At 29.0% G+C, this 17,144-nt stretch overlaps 1 protein-coding gene across 1 annotated transcript in view; it reads right to left on the reverse strand.

Moving 5' to 3' along the window:
• Positions 1-5,327: 5,327 nt before the first annotated feature.
• Positions 5,328-17,144, reverse strand: part of LOC111620096 (exocyst complex component 5-like) — a 49,434-nt gene continuing 37,617 nt past the window's right edge. The window contains exons 12-17 of the mRNA XM_023361940.1: positions 15,230-15,353; positions 14,326-14,412; positions 14,147-14,255; positions 5,948-6,104; positions 5,715-5,875; positions 5,328-5,638 (exon numbers count right to left, since the gene is read on the reverse strand). Of these exons, the coding sequence (XP_023217708.1) occupies positions 5,552-5,638; positions 5,715-5,875; positions 5,948-6,104; positions 14,147-14,255; positions 14,326-14,412; positions 15,230-15,353 (725 nt within the window). The 3' untranslated portion in view covers positions 5,328-5,551. The remainder of the gene's footprint in view (positions 5,639-5,714; positions 5,876-5,947; positions 6,105-14,146; positions 14,256-14,325; positions 14,413-15,229; positions 15,354-17,144) is intronic.

Raw genomic sequence — 17,144 nt, forward strand, 5'->3', positions numbered from 1 at the left:
CTGATTTTTCTAATTTTCATATCAAGGATTAGGTTTCTTGGACATAGCAATTTTCTCATTTTCATGAAAACATTTCATGTCTTTTCTATTTGCACTCTGATCTCTATATCATGATCCCACTTATCATTCAAGACACTTCCCAAGTAATTAAATTTCTCTACTCTTTCAATTTCTTTTGATCCAGCCATCAACTTGCCATGAGTTGATGTCTGACTTATTACAATATATTTGATCTTTCTAATATTGAGATCTAAACCATAATTTTCACTTGAGTTCTGACTTGATCTAGCATCATCTGAAAGTCTTTAAAATTTGTGGAGAGTACTGTTGTATCATCAGCATAACAATGTTATTCAAATATTCTCCATTGATCTTGATGCCAATGTCAAGATCAACTAATGCTTCTGAAAAAAATATTTTCATAGTGTATGTTGAAGATAATAGTATATGTGGAGATAATACGCAGCCTCGTCATACACCCCTGAATTTGCTCTCAGTTGACCTTCTACCCTGACCTGTATGGTTGCTGATGATTCTGATGTCTTTATCAATGCCAATTCTCTGCAGTGCCTGGATCATCTTTTCATGTTGACATCTGTCAAAAGCCTTTGTATATAATCTAAAAAGCATATATGTAAGTCACATCTTATATCTCTGCATCTATGTATGCAAACCTGCATTATTGGAATGCATCTTATATCATGGGCAACTATTAATGGAACAAATTCAGTAACTATTTTCACTATTATTAATATTTAAACAACAATGCAACACACACGCATTTATTTCAACATACAGTAAGAGTGACAATACTGAATAAAATGTGAAACTTTTCAGTTACCATAAATTTTATTTTCCTCCAATAGATAGCACATTTATCACTATAGTCAATAACTTTTTCACCTTGCAGCTGCACTATTTATTAGAATAAATACACTATGTTAATATTTATTCAAAAATTTATAGTCACATATAAGGGGAATCCAAAAAGAACTGGAATTTATTTATAAAAAATTGTGTATTTATTTTCACATGTTCAAACTTCAGTTTCCTTAAAAGTACTCTGATACAATGCACTTATCAAGACATTTTTCTATTGCTCAAAAATGTGTTTGAATTCATCAGTTTTGATGCCTTTTAGTTTCTGCCATTTTTTTTGTTTCACCTCATCCATATTGGAAAATCTTTTTTTTTTCCTTTGAGGACTTTTTCATCTGTGAAAACAAAAAAAAATGTCACATGGGACAAGATTGGATGAACAGGAAGGGTGAAGAACATACTGCTCTGAATGTTTGACCAGTTTTGGCCAAAAACAGTATGGGCAGAATTGTTGTCATAACGGAAAACCCAGTCAGCTGTTTGCCATAACTCCAGATTGTTCTGCAAATCTTGATGCAACCTTCTCAAAACTTCTTGATAAAAACACTGGTTGATCATTTGACTTGGAGGAACAAATTCTAAATGCATAATCCTTCTCACATCAAAGAAACAGATAGAAAACACACTGAAAAAATCTAAAAAAAGTTCACTGTTGCAAAGCACAACCTCTCACAACAATGCCATCTGGTAAACTGATGTAGATGGATTCATTGAACATTTACCTAGCATGAGAAGCTTGTACTAGGAGCCTACCATACAAAAGAGAATTCCAGTTTTTTTTGGTCCTCCCTCATATTGACTAATTTTTATTAAAAAAAAGGCATTTTTGTACTGTGATCAATGCTCATTTTTTGTGTATTTGTGACATCATTTTAACATCACAATTAATTATAAACAAACTCAATTACGAAAATATTTATATTGTGAGAACCTTTAAAGTGTTTATTTTCAAGGAAAAAGTCCTATTGTAAAAACTTAATTAGAAAAATCATAATTGCTGTTTGAACACACCATATGAAATCAATCATATATGATCAATTTGACACAAGTATTTTTTTTTTATGATGTGCAAATTTTCAAATGCTTATAAAAAATTTAAGATTGTTACAGTGTTAATTTTGTTATAAAACTGGCAAATAAAAATTCTTTCATTACTTTTCATTATCCTAAAATTCTTCTCTTTATGCATGAATATTCTTGATAATTTTTGATTTTCTAATATAATTTTAATTTCTAGAACATTTGCTATTGTTACACAATAATTGTAATTCTGCAATTGTATGCATTATTTGATTTTACATATTGCACCGAAATCTAGTTAATCATACTGTAAACAGAATTTAACTGTTCTAGTAGCTTGATACTAAAATTAATATAAACAAACATACACGATTGTTATATTACATCACACATTATTTTTTATAGTTTCATTTATTATTCCCCATATCTAACATTACATAAACTGTACTTAAATACTTTTATAACCGATCATGTATCTTTTTTTTTAAATAAAAGAATATACCTATTAATAAGTTAATTATCTGAAACTAATTATCGTTTAGAAATGAGAAACTAGGTACAGTACTTGTTATCAGAGCAAGTAAAACTGTAAGAAGTATTTAATACATAAATTATGTTAAATGTATAATTTTGTTTTATGATCATTATCAATCTTGATTACAATTCCTAAAAAGTTAACAGTTTAAAAACAGCTGGCTTGCTTTGCTTAGCATTGAGATTGGTACTATAAATAAAAATGGCAATTCTTGATTAAAGGGAAGAAAATTATATAAAATACGGTGTAAAAAAATCATTTATATTTTGAATTTTTTTAAAGTTTTATATATATATATATTGAAAACAGAAAAATATAATGTAATAAAATATTCAAAACTCATAAGATTATGGGAAAAGAAATTAATCAATTACAAGCGTGATTGTTTATCACGTGTTTGAAATGGATTATTTATGTTAACGAAGATCCAAATTAGTGAACGATGGTGTAATTATCAAGAGCAGAAAAATTGAGGAAAACAAATTCTTTTCTGGCCAGATCTGTAATTGATTATACATTGAGAACGAAGCAAATGTTTAATAAGTGGACGGAAAACATAGCAGATTGTCAAAACCGTTTGGATATGGGCAAATAATGAGATATCGGAAGGAGAAATGCTTATAAATACAAATGGTAAGTTAAAAGTGTATCTTGTTAAATTCCGCAATCATGTCGGAAACCGAAGATCCAGAAAGAAATCATACAATCAACTTACCATTTTCACACCTGACTGTTGTCGCCGACAATCTTACCGATAAAACCGCGATTCGTGTCAATATTAACTTTCGATTAAATATTAAAAATCTTTAAATTAATAAAAACCTCGCGAAAAATAACACAAACTTGTCAACTGATGGGCCTGGATACTACAAGCGTATAACACACTCTTATTGGTCGCCAGTCACGTGACGGCGTTTCCGACTCGTCATTGGTTGGATTTTGTCGGCACGTGCCGATTCCCGGCTGTGTCCGCACGTCCTTGACGACGACCTTTATAAAATGACATTTTATTATACTATTTCTTCGCTATTTTCGTTATATTAAAACTCTTAACGCGTTTTTGATAATAAAATTACAATTAAAGTTAACTTAACGATTTAAATAGTCTTTGTAAATATTAAAGATGGCGCCACTTAATACCATGTTTAGAATTTATATATCTCGGTTTTATTATTGTTTTCTTTTCCTCGATACGTTTTTATTTTCGATTTTTTATTTAAACTCTTCTTCCTTTATTTCTTAAAACGTTTAATAAATGTACGATTTTATTCAATGTTTTGGTCGAGAAGTTTCTTTGACGGCGAATTTCTGTTCTGCTCAGTTGGCATGGTGCCAATAACGCAGCTACAAACGGCTGTAGGAAAAGGAATAAAAAAATAAAAACCAGCACTTTTCGCTCTTCTACCACCATACACCAATAAGGAACTGTCGCAATGTCAAATATTGTAAATAACAAGCGTTTTCTCGGTAACGTTACCAATGGCTACGAACCACTTCGTGATTGACACAATTATATTTAACAGAAAACACCGATTTTCCTCTTTCTGCTTCTATCCTTTTAAACATTCAAATGTCGAGTCTACGTGTTTACTAAACTCCGTTACTTCTGATCTGACCTAATTAAATTATTATGCTGTTGTTACATATGTCAACTCTATATACTTTTATTGATCTGTTTTGTTATCAATGCGATGGTGACCAGTTTTATTTTTAGTTTCCAATTGTTAACTGCCAGTAAGAGAGGTGCAGTGAACCTGATACTTGTAGTTTTATACGTTCTTTCCCGGCCAACCGAATAAATCTGGAGTAAACATAATTGAATGAGTTATTATGTAATGGATGGATTAATATTTACAAAAAAATAATAATAATAATTCTAAGTTGTTCGTTATTTTATTTTCCAATAAAAAGATAGAATTAATGAATTGAAATGAAGATATTTTAAATTTATGATGTAAATGTTTATAACATTTTTGTCTTTCCTTATTCCATAAAATTATTTATTTATTATTAGTTTTTAATTAATTCTTTTTAAATATTTTGTACAAAAATGAATAAAAATTTCTTCATTAAATTTTGAAACATTGTCATGAATGGTATCAATAAATATTTTGTTATAAATAATAATAATAATATATATTATTGAGTTTAATAACATACATCCATTAATCAAGATTTAGAAAGAGAAATCAATTTTTTGTATTTTTCTATTTATATTTTAGAATTTTCTAATTTAATAATGTATAAATTTTTAAAACTGCATTACTATTTAAAATTGATTTTAAATACTTTTTAGTATTATGTAATTTTAAGAGGAGTATTTTTCTAATTATTATTATTTTTTATTACATAAAATTTAAAATATATATTTAATAAATAATTGTATAAAATTTATGTAATTAGGAGAAAATTAATTTAATGTATAAATTTAATAAACAAATTTAATTAATAATTTTTTTTCTTAATATATACATAAAATTTAGATCAGTGCCTTGTATAATGCTTTTTCTTATACGTAACGTACAAAAAATAATTTTAATTATATTCATTAATTAATTGAAAAGGTGAATGTTCGTCTTGAAATATAATTTCAAAAAACAATTTCATAATTCAATTCTTTAACTATGAATGTATAATCTAATTTACAACTCTTCTGTACAATTGTCCATGTTGTATTTACACCTTGTAATAAATAGTGGCAACTCTAAAATAGCTGTTCTTTGAAGCATATTTATAAATAACTAAGTATTGTTATTTTTAATTAACCTTAAATTTAAGAATTATTAATTAAAATTTAGTTTATTAATTTTCTATTGACAAATAATTTTTGTGATGACTAATTTCAATTTTGAATAAATTGAAGGAAGATTTTATACAACATAATCACATTATTATTAAAATTAATCTAATCCTTCTATAATGATATACTAATTACAAAAATATTTTGTAAGAACATTTACAATTTTTATTATCAAAACCCCAAGGGTTTATTCTTTCTTACAGCATGGCAAACATTCATAAATAGAAATTTTCTATAGATACATGGAATACTTGTTCCAAATGTGGAAAATGATAATGGACTTAAATATGTATATATTCATCAAATCCATTTGATGGTCATTTGAATTGATTTACCAACTTGGCTGTCTTATAATCAGCACGCAACTGAACAAAACTTAACAAAACTGCACGATCGAGGCCCACCTGAAATAAGGAAACATAATTGAAAATCATCATATAAGAGTGTATAAGTTTTTATATTAATTTTTCTCATATTTACCAATTGATCTCCTGTGCATACTTGCTTCAAATAATCCGGAACCACAATTAATAAATTACATAGAGCATACAAGGTATCAAATAAAGAGTTCAACAAAGGCACACGGAATTCCTTGGCACATTTCCTGTATTCATTGACATCACAGATAACAACCATTGCACCTAGAAATATTTGTGTAAAGTGGATTTTTATGTCCATAAAATAATATTAAATAAGAAACTAATATTTCTTACCAACAGAACTGTACTGAAACTGCTGAAGGTGTTCATATATAACTCTATGAAACCTTGTACCTAACTCAGTTAATAATGCCTCCACATTTTTACCATCCAAAGAATCTCTTATTTTTTCAACATTTTGATTGATAAATTTGACCACTTTTACACATGCCTGTAATTTATGAAAGATATTTAAAAATAATAATAATAAATATATATTTAATTTCATTAGAAGTAAATATTTCAGATGTTTTAATTTATTTTTAATTATTTTCTATAAAAATAATTTCAATAATAAAATGATCATAACATGTTTTGATTAGTTTTTCCTCAATACTAAAATACTTCTATTTTTGTATCTTAAATAAGGAAAAATTTCCTTTGAAATAATAACAACTACCAGACATTTTAATTGTGTATTAAAGTTTTAAAACATGTTATTTAGAAAACAAATTTTTAAAATTTAATAAGCACAAACTAAGAATTTTCAAATAAAAATAAGTAATCTTTATGTATAATTCATTATAACCATAATATTTCAGAAACGGTTATCATTTTATTAGTTGCATAATATTTTAAATAAGTATGATAAATTATAGCAAGTCCTCACTTATCATCATTGATAGGTTCTTGGAAACTGTGACGTTAAGTGAAATGATGTATAACAAAACCAATTTCACCTTAGGCTAACTGATGTAAACAAGATATAATTCAGTTATTATTATTCTAATTGAATCATGCTTGTAACCTCCAGCATTTATTTTCCACCTCTTAGGATCAATTTTACTGTTTATAAAAAAATTCAACAATAATAATTGTAAATGACTATAAATGTATTTGTATCTTTCCTTGATGATGTTATAACAAAATGACATTGAGGGCTTGGTGTAATTTCAAAATATCACAAAAAATGTATATATTTCTTTAAAATTTAAATTTTTAAGTTCAGTTTATTATTAAAATTACATTTTTATTTCGTTTTTAAATTATTGTTTCTGTAATGAATAAAATATTTTGTAAATATAAATATTGCACTAATGATTATAAAAGTTTTAATACTGAAAATTTAATTATTACTTCAATTCATTGATTATCACACTCCATGTGAATTATGATACTCGAAATATCTTATGAAATCATAACTGATGCATTTGTTATTTCAATTTTGAACTAATTTCAAATAATATTTTCTAATTAATTTTCATGACATTTTATGCATTATAAATGTATGCAATAAAATTATTGTGTTACTAATTGAAACTAATTAATTCTTTAAACAATTTTCTCTTATACTTATTAAATATCTAATTTTAATATTTAAATTATTAAAACAAAAAAACTCCATGTTTTACTGTACAAAAAGTTCAAAATATGCATATATTGATACTTATAATTCTCTCTGAATATCTCTACAAAAAATTTGATTATATTCTTCCCAATATGAACTACAGGTATTTAAAAAACTAGTGTCCTATAGAATTCTCTCCAGTTTCAAATCATACTAACTAAACTTATCTGATTTTGACAATGTTTTACATCCACATTCTCCAACTCAATACTTTTCTTACCTATACAAGGATAACAGTAATGGTCCATTATTGATTGTTGTTTTGATAAAGAATGGCAGAATCCATACAGCAAAAAGCAAAATATGTAATTTGGCATGTAAAGTTTGGAAACATCATAGCAGTATAACAATAATTTAATCATTTTTATGGATCAAAAGTTCATCCAGCAATAAGAGCACTCATTCTTAGTATCAACATTTTAAAGAATAGCAATGGAAAGAAACCATTACCTGAGGAAAAAGTTTTTCAGTGAGGTGATGCAACAAAGCCTTGGTAAAACCATGCACAGATTATCTCTAAGTACTGGTATCTTCCATTTGACACATCAAAGGATTGTGAGAAAATACCTCCCCATATCCATATTATATTCAACAAGCACAACTCTGCATAAAGTTTTTTACATTGTGCATCAAGAATTTTGTCATATACAGTAATTGTAAATTGTCTAGAAAACAACCCTTTGTACACTGGTGGTTGTTTACAGATGAGGCAACTTCCCATGTAACTAGAAAAGTTAACACCAGTAACAATATCGTCTGGGATGCCAAGAATCTCCACACCATACATTGTCTTTTGGACTGCCAGCCCAAAAGATAATGTATAGTGTGGAGATTCTTGGCATCCCAGACGATATTGTTATTGGTGTTAACTTTTCTAGTTACATGGGAAGTTGCCTCATCTGTAAACACATTTATTTCAACTATTTTTTGCTAATTATGTATTCGCTCGAACTTTTGCTAAAGTAACAGGACAATGGGAATCATATTAGACATGCTACAGAATTGTGTTGCCTCAGTTGCAGGAAGAGAATGTAATTTTCCAATAGAATGGAGTTCATCATTTGTGATTTCCTTGCTCAGACGTTTAATGACGACTGGTTTGGAGAACTTGGTGGTTCCATAGCATGTCCATCAAACTCTCCAGATCTGAAACTATCAAATTTCTTTCTGTAGGGCATCTAAAGGGCTTTGAATATGGCAATGGGCCTATAGACATCCATGACTTGAAGAGAAAAATTAAAGACAATGGCTACTGTTACATCAGAAATGCTTGCAAACATAGCTCTTACTGAGGAGACAGCACTTCTTATGTATCATCAGGAATATCATATACACAGAAGCATAAGTAAAAAATTATTGAGCTAGAAAACACAAATGGGAAGTGCCATCAAAACTGGATAGTAAATTTATAAATTATTAAAATTTGAAAGCTGAGATTATGCTATGCAACACTATATAAGATTTCCTTAAATTTCATACTAAAATCAAAATTATAAATATTTTCAATAAATAAATGTTATTTTTTTTTTTACTCTTTCTGCCCTATGGGCACTAAAAGGCCTTTTTATCAAGCCCATCATGGGTTTGGTCAAGCTGACCATGGACCTGACCATATTTTATACTCATTGACAAAATAAGTTATGTTAAAAATTATACAACATAACTAATGGAGTGTTTCTAATGTTTCTAATGAGTGCCACTAATGTTGATTCATTGATCCATATCAAGTCCGTCGAGTGGTGAGGGACAGGATCCAACATATCCAGGACACACCACTCCCTGGAAATTTTCTAGAATTTTCAACCTGACCAGATTCAGTTCCAGGTCCTCATAGTGGTAGGCTGATAACTTAATCGCTCAGCCAGCCAGCAATGTTAAATATTTTGATTCTTTTTTAAACATAAGTAATAGAATACATCAGATTATATACGATACTTGTATCATAATTTAGATATTATTCTTATTGTTTTCTCTCTTTCTACTTTTTATTTACAGAATTTATAACTTCTATTAAGAAACAAAGTAAAACAAAATATGATGTTTTAATTCTAAATATGATTTTCAAAAATCTTATAATTTAGAGCATTCTCAAGTATTTATAAATTTCTTAAAAACAATTTCTTTAGACCAGCACTACTCAATTAATTTGTAGCATTTGTTCATTCATAATTGAGAGCATATGTTCAGATCCTTCTACTCAATTAATTTGTAGCAGGATCTGAACATATGCTCTCAATTATCAAACTGATGGAGAAAGACGGAGAGTCATTGATTGTGCTACTGTCTGTACACAAATATACAGAGTAAGGACATAATATACTGTGCTATTTATTTATTAAGTCAAACTATTCTTTATCATTAATGAGAGAAATTGCACTTTCTTCAACTATTACTGTGAAATTCGGTGTATATAATGTCATAATTTGGATGCATTGTTCCAAATGACATTGTTCTTGTATCGCTCCTGTATTTGTATTTGATATTAAATAATATCAAATATAAATTTGTCCTGTTTTTCATTTGGCTTTCTCTCACATGAATTTGTGAGAGAAATCCAAATGAAAAGCAGGACAAATTTGGAAACTTGCAATTGGCTAGCAATCTAAAACCACAGACAGCCAGTTGAGTAAGGCTGCTTTAGACTATTATTCTTAGTCTATTTTTAAAGAAAGCACAACCAATTTCATTTGGAATGTTCTTGATGTAATTTAATCAAGTTTCAGTCATTTATAAGTTATTTTATTAAATTTTTATAAAATATTTGTAGCATTTGATCATTTTCTTTTTTTTATTTTTCTATATAAGAAATTAAGACTCATTTGATATTAATATAATTTTAATATTAACCATTAATGATGTTAATTATAGTTAGGAAGTTGAGGTACTATCCTTTTTGTTATTTGCACAGGGGACTATTTCAAAGTTCACAGGATTAATAAACTTTATTAAGTTTACACTCATTTGGAAGAAGCATTAATTCCCTCTTTTTACCACTGAGCACTTTTCCCCTTTTTTGCACTAAATTGGGTATTTTGTTTATTTTTCTATTTCTATTTATAAATCTGTTATTAATGAAAATTATTAGAAAATGTCAATGAATTTCATTTGTAATTTAAACTTTAATTTTGATTCTAATATCAACAGTTAATTTCTAACTTATCTTGAATTTTCACTCATTTAACATTTGGAAATTGATACTGTATTTTCAATTGGATAACAAATTTCAACTGTGAACAATTTTAAATTTGAATTTCAAAAATTAATCCTTCCTTGCCGTATGTGATTAGTTAAAAAATCAGTTGACTAATAGTGACTTTAAATAGACAGTTTCCATTTGGTATCTACTTTTCAATGAAGTTTAGTGCCTTTTTTTTTTATCATATTGTAAGTGTTGCACATTTATATTTTTTATGTACTATATTGGCCCAAATGTTAGTCAATGTTTTTTCTTAGATTTTTACATCTTGAATTAATAAAGTTTGTAGGGTTTTTAGGAAATATAATAAAATAGCTTTTTTTAATATTACTGTATTGAGTACTGTAATTTGATGTAGTAGTTATTGATGTAGAATTTTATGAAGAAAAGAAAGGAATTATAACTGACAATAGTAATTTGAGATGTAAATTGTGTAATGTTACCATAAATTTGGATAAAAAGCATCTCTCTTCACAGCTTAAGCAACCATATTAAATATACAAAACAAAGTTCCAACAGGAAAAGAAAAAAAAATGAAAAGGAGTTTTATTTGGCATCATTAAATTCTGCAAAGAAACAATGCAAGCAAGAAGAATGAATTTTTATATAAACTTGCTATAACTTTAGTATGGTAAAGGATTGCTCTTAACAAAGTAAATCACCCAGCGTTCAAAAACTTTCTAAAAAAGTATACCAAGCACTCAATCCCTGACAAAAGCATAATAATTAAAAGCTATGAAGCAACTTTAAAAAAATACAGGTAATAGTAGGAAACAATTTATTTCTTCTTTTTTACTTTCTCAGCTGTTATAACAGATAAAAAGTATGGCAATCCAGCAAAAAATGACCTCCCCAGATTTTTACATTTTTGGGCTCAGGATACTTTGAAACATCAAGAAATGCAAAAAACTTCAGGTGTAATTTCCATAGGTACAGATGGATGTTAGTGTGAATGTGAGAGTGTGGGGGGGCACAATTTTGTTTACCCTCTTTGAAGCTTAACTCCTGTGCTTTTTGTCGAAAATTTCTGAAATTTTGCAGGGAAATTTGATTAGAGAAATTAATGATATTAAATTTTGGTGGTTAAAGGTCAGGGGATGGGGAGATAATGGGGTCATGTGTATCTCCAGTAAGGTCATACATAATATGACTATTTTACTTGTTATTAGTATTTACAATTTTTTATAAAACGCATCCCTACCCTCAAAATTAAGCTTTTTGCCAATTTATAATAGTTAAAAATATAAAACTTTTTTTTAATAAAATATGATAACAAATGGAACCACCAAAATTTTAAATGTTACCAAGAAAGTTGAGCAACTCATTGCTGGTTTATTATTTGATGAAACAATGAATGTACTAAGATAAGTGCTAAACATTCTCAACAGTCCATTAAGACTGGAACCAATACAACTTATACATCTCAGCTAATGAATCCAAATCTGAGATATGTGAATTGTCTTACTCATTGCCTTAACAGAGTATTTGAAGTGATTAGGGCAGAATTTTCTTGGGCCAACAATTTCATTTTGAAAATGAAAAAAGCTTTGATTAAATATCCTGAGAACATACATCCACATGGAGAGATGACTGGCTTGCCACTCCCAAAACCCCTTGTAATAACCAGTTGGGAACTATGGATTCAAGTAGATTGTTTTTATGCTAAAAATTTCTCATCCATAAAAGCATTTATTAATAAATGGAACAAAAAGTCTTCAGTAGCCTAAATAAAACTCAAGAGTCTTGTGAAGACCACCACTCCCCCTCCAAAAATATATATAGATCTATATATATATATATATATATATATATTTGTAAACTTATTTGTAATAATTTTTGTTTATTTACTTTATATCTTTTTTAATTATGTATTTGCGTAAACCTTAACTGTATCTTGAATAACAACCGAAGTTATAGGAGGAAATTCACCTATTTTACCAATCTAGGGACTCTCTCTTTCCAAATTTTAATATTAACTTAAATTAATTAGAATAAAACGGTTTATTATCCAACTATCAGAAATCTCACAACATGCTAAAGAAAAGAGGAAGGAGCAATTAAATAATCAAAAATTATAAAAGATACATATAGAAATGGGGAACATTGCATCCCCCTTGTTTTTGGCAATGTTTACATATTAAATGAAGAACTGTCAAAGCAATCAATGAACAATGACTAAGAGCAAAGATGAGTCATGTCAACTCAGAGATAAGAAAACACCAACTCAGAGATGACTCTACAAAGCTCGACGTCATCACCAAATAAGAAAACACTGCCTCAGCTACAATGATGACACTGCCAATAAATCATCACCCGATGATGAACTTTATCATGCTGGAAGTGTTTAAAAGGAGAGCTCCAGTCAGAGAAAGGCAGTTAGAAAGAGACAGTGAGATAGTCAGCAGTTGGGGACACAGCTCCAGCCAGAGAAAGGTAGTTGAGTTGCAGATGCTGTCACAGAAAGAGTTGTTGCAGAATGAGTTGGAGTTGCAGTGACAATCAGACAGACAGAGATCCAGAGAGTGAAACCAGACGAGCACCAGAGAAAGAGTGGTTCAAGAGAGGACGACTCAAAAACGAGCAAGCACAAGACGAAGTACAGCGAACACCAGAAACCTCCACAGTCTTGGCCATCAGGTCCACCTCACAAGAGAAAACATCTTGTTTACCTGGAATGTTGTGAGTCGCGTAAGTTTGAATACTTACGCGTAAGTTCGAAGTTGGCACTCCCCTCGTTGTATAGACAAAAATAGGCAAATTTCCAAAATCGGGTTTTATAATTCTGTTCTAAACTTTTGTTTATGTTAAAATGTCCTTAAATTGGTTATATCTGACTCTGCATTCTTCCTCCTGAGAGGCTCATTCCTGGACTTCGGAGTGACTCTTACCCTCGCGCCTTAATCATCCATTTCATCTCAAACGGCGGTGTGTCTGATAAAACACACCTGGTGGCAGGACTCTACCCAAAAAAGTGCGTAATAAATCTTTACAGCCCCCAAACCCCACAGTCTGTTGAAACAAGAAGCCATGTTAAAGGAACATTACAATGTTCATTCCTACAAGTTCCTGTGCAGTTCAGTTTCTAAACTCATGTAAAGCAGTCTATCTACAGAGAAGCAGTGAAAAACTTTTAAACATGCCTAAAACCAGTTGGATGGATTTGCTTTAAAGAAACTGGAATAATCCCAGAGTAAAATCTGGATATTCAAAATATAATTCCCAAATCTCGTGTCACAAAACCTAAAGTTTTCATTGAAAACTAAATATGCTCCTCTTCCATCTGTTGATGTTGAGATCATTTTTACAGTTCAAAGATTTACTTTCCTTATGCCTTCTGCAGCTGACTGTGGAGAATGTAAAATGATTGTGTTTTCAAGTACAATGCTTTGCTGCTTGTAAACTATGAAACTAATGGATCAGATTCCAAAAATGACTAATTCAGATTTTCTATCATTTTCTTGAATTTTGTGTTCTATGTATATTTTTATGCACAACAAAACGATAGTTTTACTTTTATGTTTTTTGGAGCACTTTTTAACACTGGTTTTTTACAAAAATCCACTTTTCAATCCTTTTTTTTTAAAAAACAAAATTTGCACCTCAACTTCCAAAGTATAATAATAATATATTCAATATATGATTTAAACTATAAATTTTTCTAGGAACTCACAGGTGTGGCCACTGCAAGTACTAAGTCTTCAGTTTCTGGTTTAAAATCTGTTTTTCGTTGTTCAGATTGTAGTAGAAACTTTACCCAACCAATAATAGCTGAAATCGACCTTTATAAAGAAAAATCATATTTTTAATTTCTTACAAAGTAATATAGTAGTATAAGTTAATCAAAATTACCGTTCTAATCCATTATGCAATTTTAATTCCATTTGTTCTGAAAGTGCTTTTTTCCTTTGTAAACAATACCCATGTTTTGGAGTTGATCTAAAATAAAATGCACATGATAAAATACACAAATCAGGCTAAAATGTCTAAAAAATAATAAATATACTAATTGGATAGCTTCAAATACATTTTTTTAAAAAAATTAAAGAAACTAAGTAATTTTCTAATGTAAGCAAACATTTTTGATTTTACAAATTCCAAAAATTCTATAGAAAATAATCATCTTGTCTCACACAAGAATGTTTCATCATCATTCTTAAAAATTTAATTTGCAATGCTTACATATTTCAATCTCTAAATCCACAATGAAACAAAGAAAAAAATGATAAAATTTTTTAATATATGTAGTAATTTAACAGATTAACAAAACTTACACAACAAGAGGAACTAATGTATCTGCAAACTGTTTTTCTAATAAATGACAAATAGCATTACACTGCCTCACTACATCAAAAAAATATATTTCTGGTGGACTTTTAGGTTCAGTTACAGGAATACCTATTGAAATATAATAAAAATATAATTTTTAAATGAAGAATAGCACATTAACAAGTGGCNGCTAAAATGTCTAAAAAATAATAAATATACTAATTGGATAGCTTCAAATACATTTTTTTAAAAAAATTAAAGAAACTAAGTAATTTTCTAATGTAAGCAAACATTTTTGATTTTACAAATTCCAAAAATTCTATAGAAAATAATCATCTTGTCTCACACAAGAATGTTTCATCATCATTCTTAAAAATTTAATTTGCAATGCTTACATATTTCAATCTCTAAATCCACAATGAAACAAAGAAAAAAATGATAAAATTTTTTAATATATGTAGTAATTTAACAGATTAACAAAACTTACACAACAAGAGGAACTAATGTATCTGCAAACTGTTTTTCTAATAAATGACAAATAGCATTACACTGCCTCACTACATCAAAAAAATATATTTCTGGTGGACTTTTAGGTTCAGTTACAGGAATACCTATTGAAATATAATAAAAATATAATTTTTAAATGAAGAATAGCACATTAACAAGTGGCATTTTAGAAAATTTATACAGTTTTCATTACTGAATAATTAAAACTCTCTTAAAAATTTGAATAATATTTAAAAATGGGTAAAAATGGCCAAGCCCACAATTTTTAACATAACCTGAGGTAATTAATTCTGATGTTAATTTTAAAAGTTAACTGTTAAAACTATTGTCATTATTAAAAAGTTTTAAAATTTCTTGAACATACTTATAAATGTATTACTAAATGAATTATTCAGGCCTCAAGGTTTCATAATACACTTTATTATGAACTAGCAGACCCCGCCACGTGTTGTTGTGGCTCAAAATGTATCTATTATAAATGTATAACACTTCCCCCGTGTGAGGGGAAATTTTTCGAAAAATATTTTCTTAGTGTACATTCTCTTGGCGTACCCTATTAAAACGCAATCAAAATGCAAAAACCCGCATCTAAAATAGTATAATAGAAGCCAAGTTCTTCAAGGTAAGCCTTAATCCTGTCCCTCTCCCCCACGGGGGGGATATTGAAAAATCCCTTTTTAGTGTATATTCTGTTGACATACCCTATTAAAACGCAATCAAAAACGCAAAAAACCGCATCTAAAATAGTATAAATAGAAGCAGAGTTCTTTACGGTAAGCCTTAATCCTGTCCATCTCCCCGGGGGGGGATTTCAAAGGGATCGATAGGTACAAACGAACATTACATTTTTATTTATATAGATAGATAGAAGATGATGTGCTTTACTTTATCCTCACAGAAAAGCAAACATAGCCTTAACCCTAGATGATATCTTTTAATTTATATCAGTATAGATAAAACATCTGTAGGTTTGATTAGTGGTAAACATTCTGGGGATCATAAAGATGCTACAGTTAAAATTTGGTAACGATTGGTTCAGTAGTTTTCACGGTTAGTGGTCACAAACGAAAAATACGTTGTCTCTTTATATAGTAGTATAGATATAGATATAGATATAGATCCTCACAGAAAAGCAAACTTAGGGCGTTGTACTCGTAGCGCCATCTGTTGGACATAAAAGCTTTAACCCTAGATGATATGTTTTAATTTTTATTAGTATAGATAAAACATCTGCAGGTTTCATTAGTGGTAAACATTCTGGGGATCATAAAGATGCTACAGTTAAAATTTGGTAACGATTGGTTCAGTAGTTTTCACGGTTAGTGGTCACAAACGAAAAATACGTTGTCTCTTTATATAGTAGTATAGATATAGATATAGATATAGATCCTCACAGAAAAGCAAACTTAGGGCGTTGTACTCGTAGCGCCATCTGTTGGACATAAAAGCTTTAACCCTAGATGATATGTTTTAATTTTTATTAGTATAGATAAAACATCTGCAGGTTTCATTAGTGGTAAACATTCTGGGGATCATAAAGATGCTACAGTTAAAATTTGGTAACGATTGGTTCAGTAGTTTTCACGGTTAGTGGTCACAAACGAAAAATACGTTGTCTCTTTATATAGTAGTATAGATATAGATATAGATATAGATCCTCACAGAAAAGCAAACTTAGGGCGTTGTACTCGTAGCGCCATCTGTTGGACATAAAAGCTTTAACCCTAGATGATATGTTTTAATTTTTATTAGTATAGATAAAACATCTGCAGGTTTCATTAGTGGTAAACATTCTGGGGATCATAAAGATGCTACAGTTAAAATTTGGTAACGATTGGTTCAGTAGTTTTCACGGTTAGTGGTCACAAACGAAAAATACGTTGTCTCTTTATATA

This window comes from Centruroides sculpturatus, unplaced genomic scaffold (assembly GCF_000671375.1).
Source record: "Centruroides sculpturatus isolate CEXI.00-Female unplaced genomic scaffold, Cexi_2.0 scaffold131, whole genome shotgun sequence".
Taxonomy (NCBI): domain Eukaryota; kingdom Metazoa; phylum Arthropoda; class Arachnida; order Scorpiones; family Buthidae; genus Centruroides; species Centruroides sculpturatus.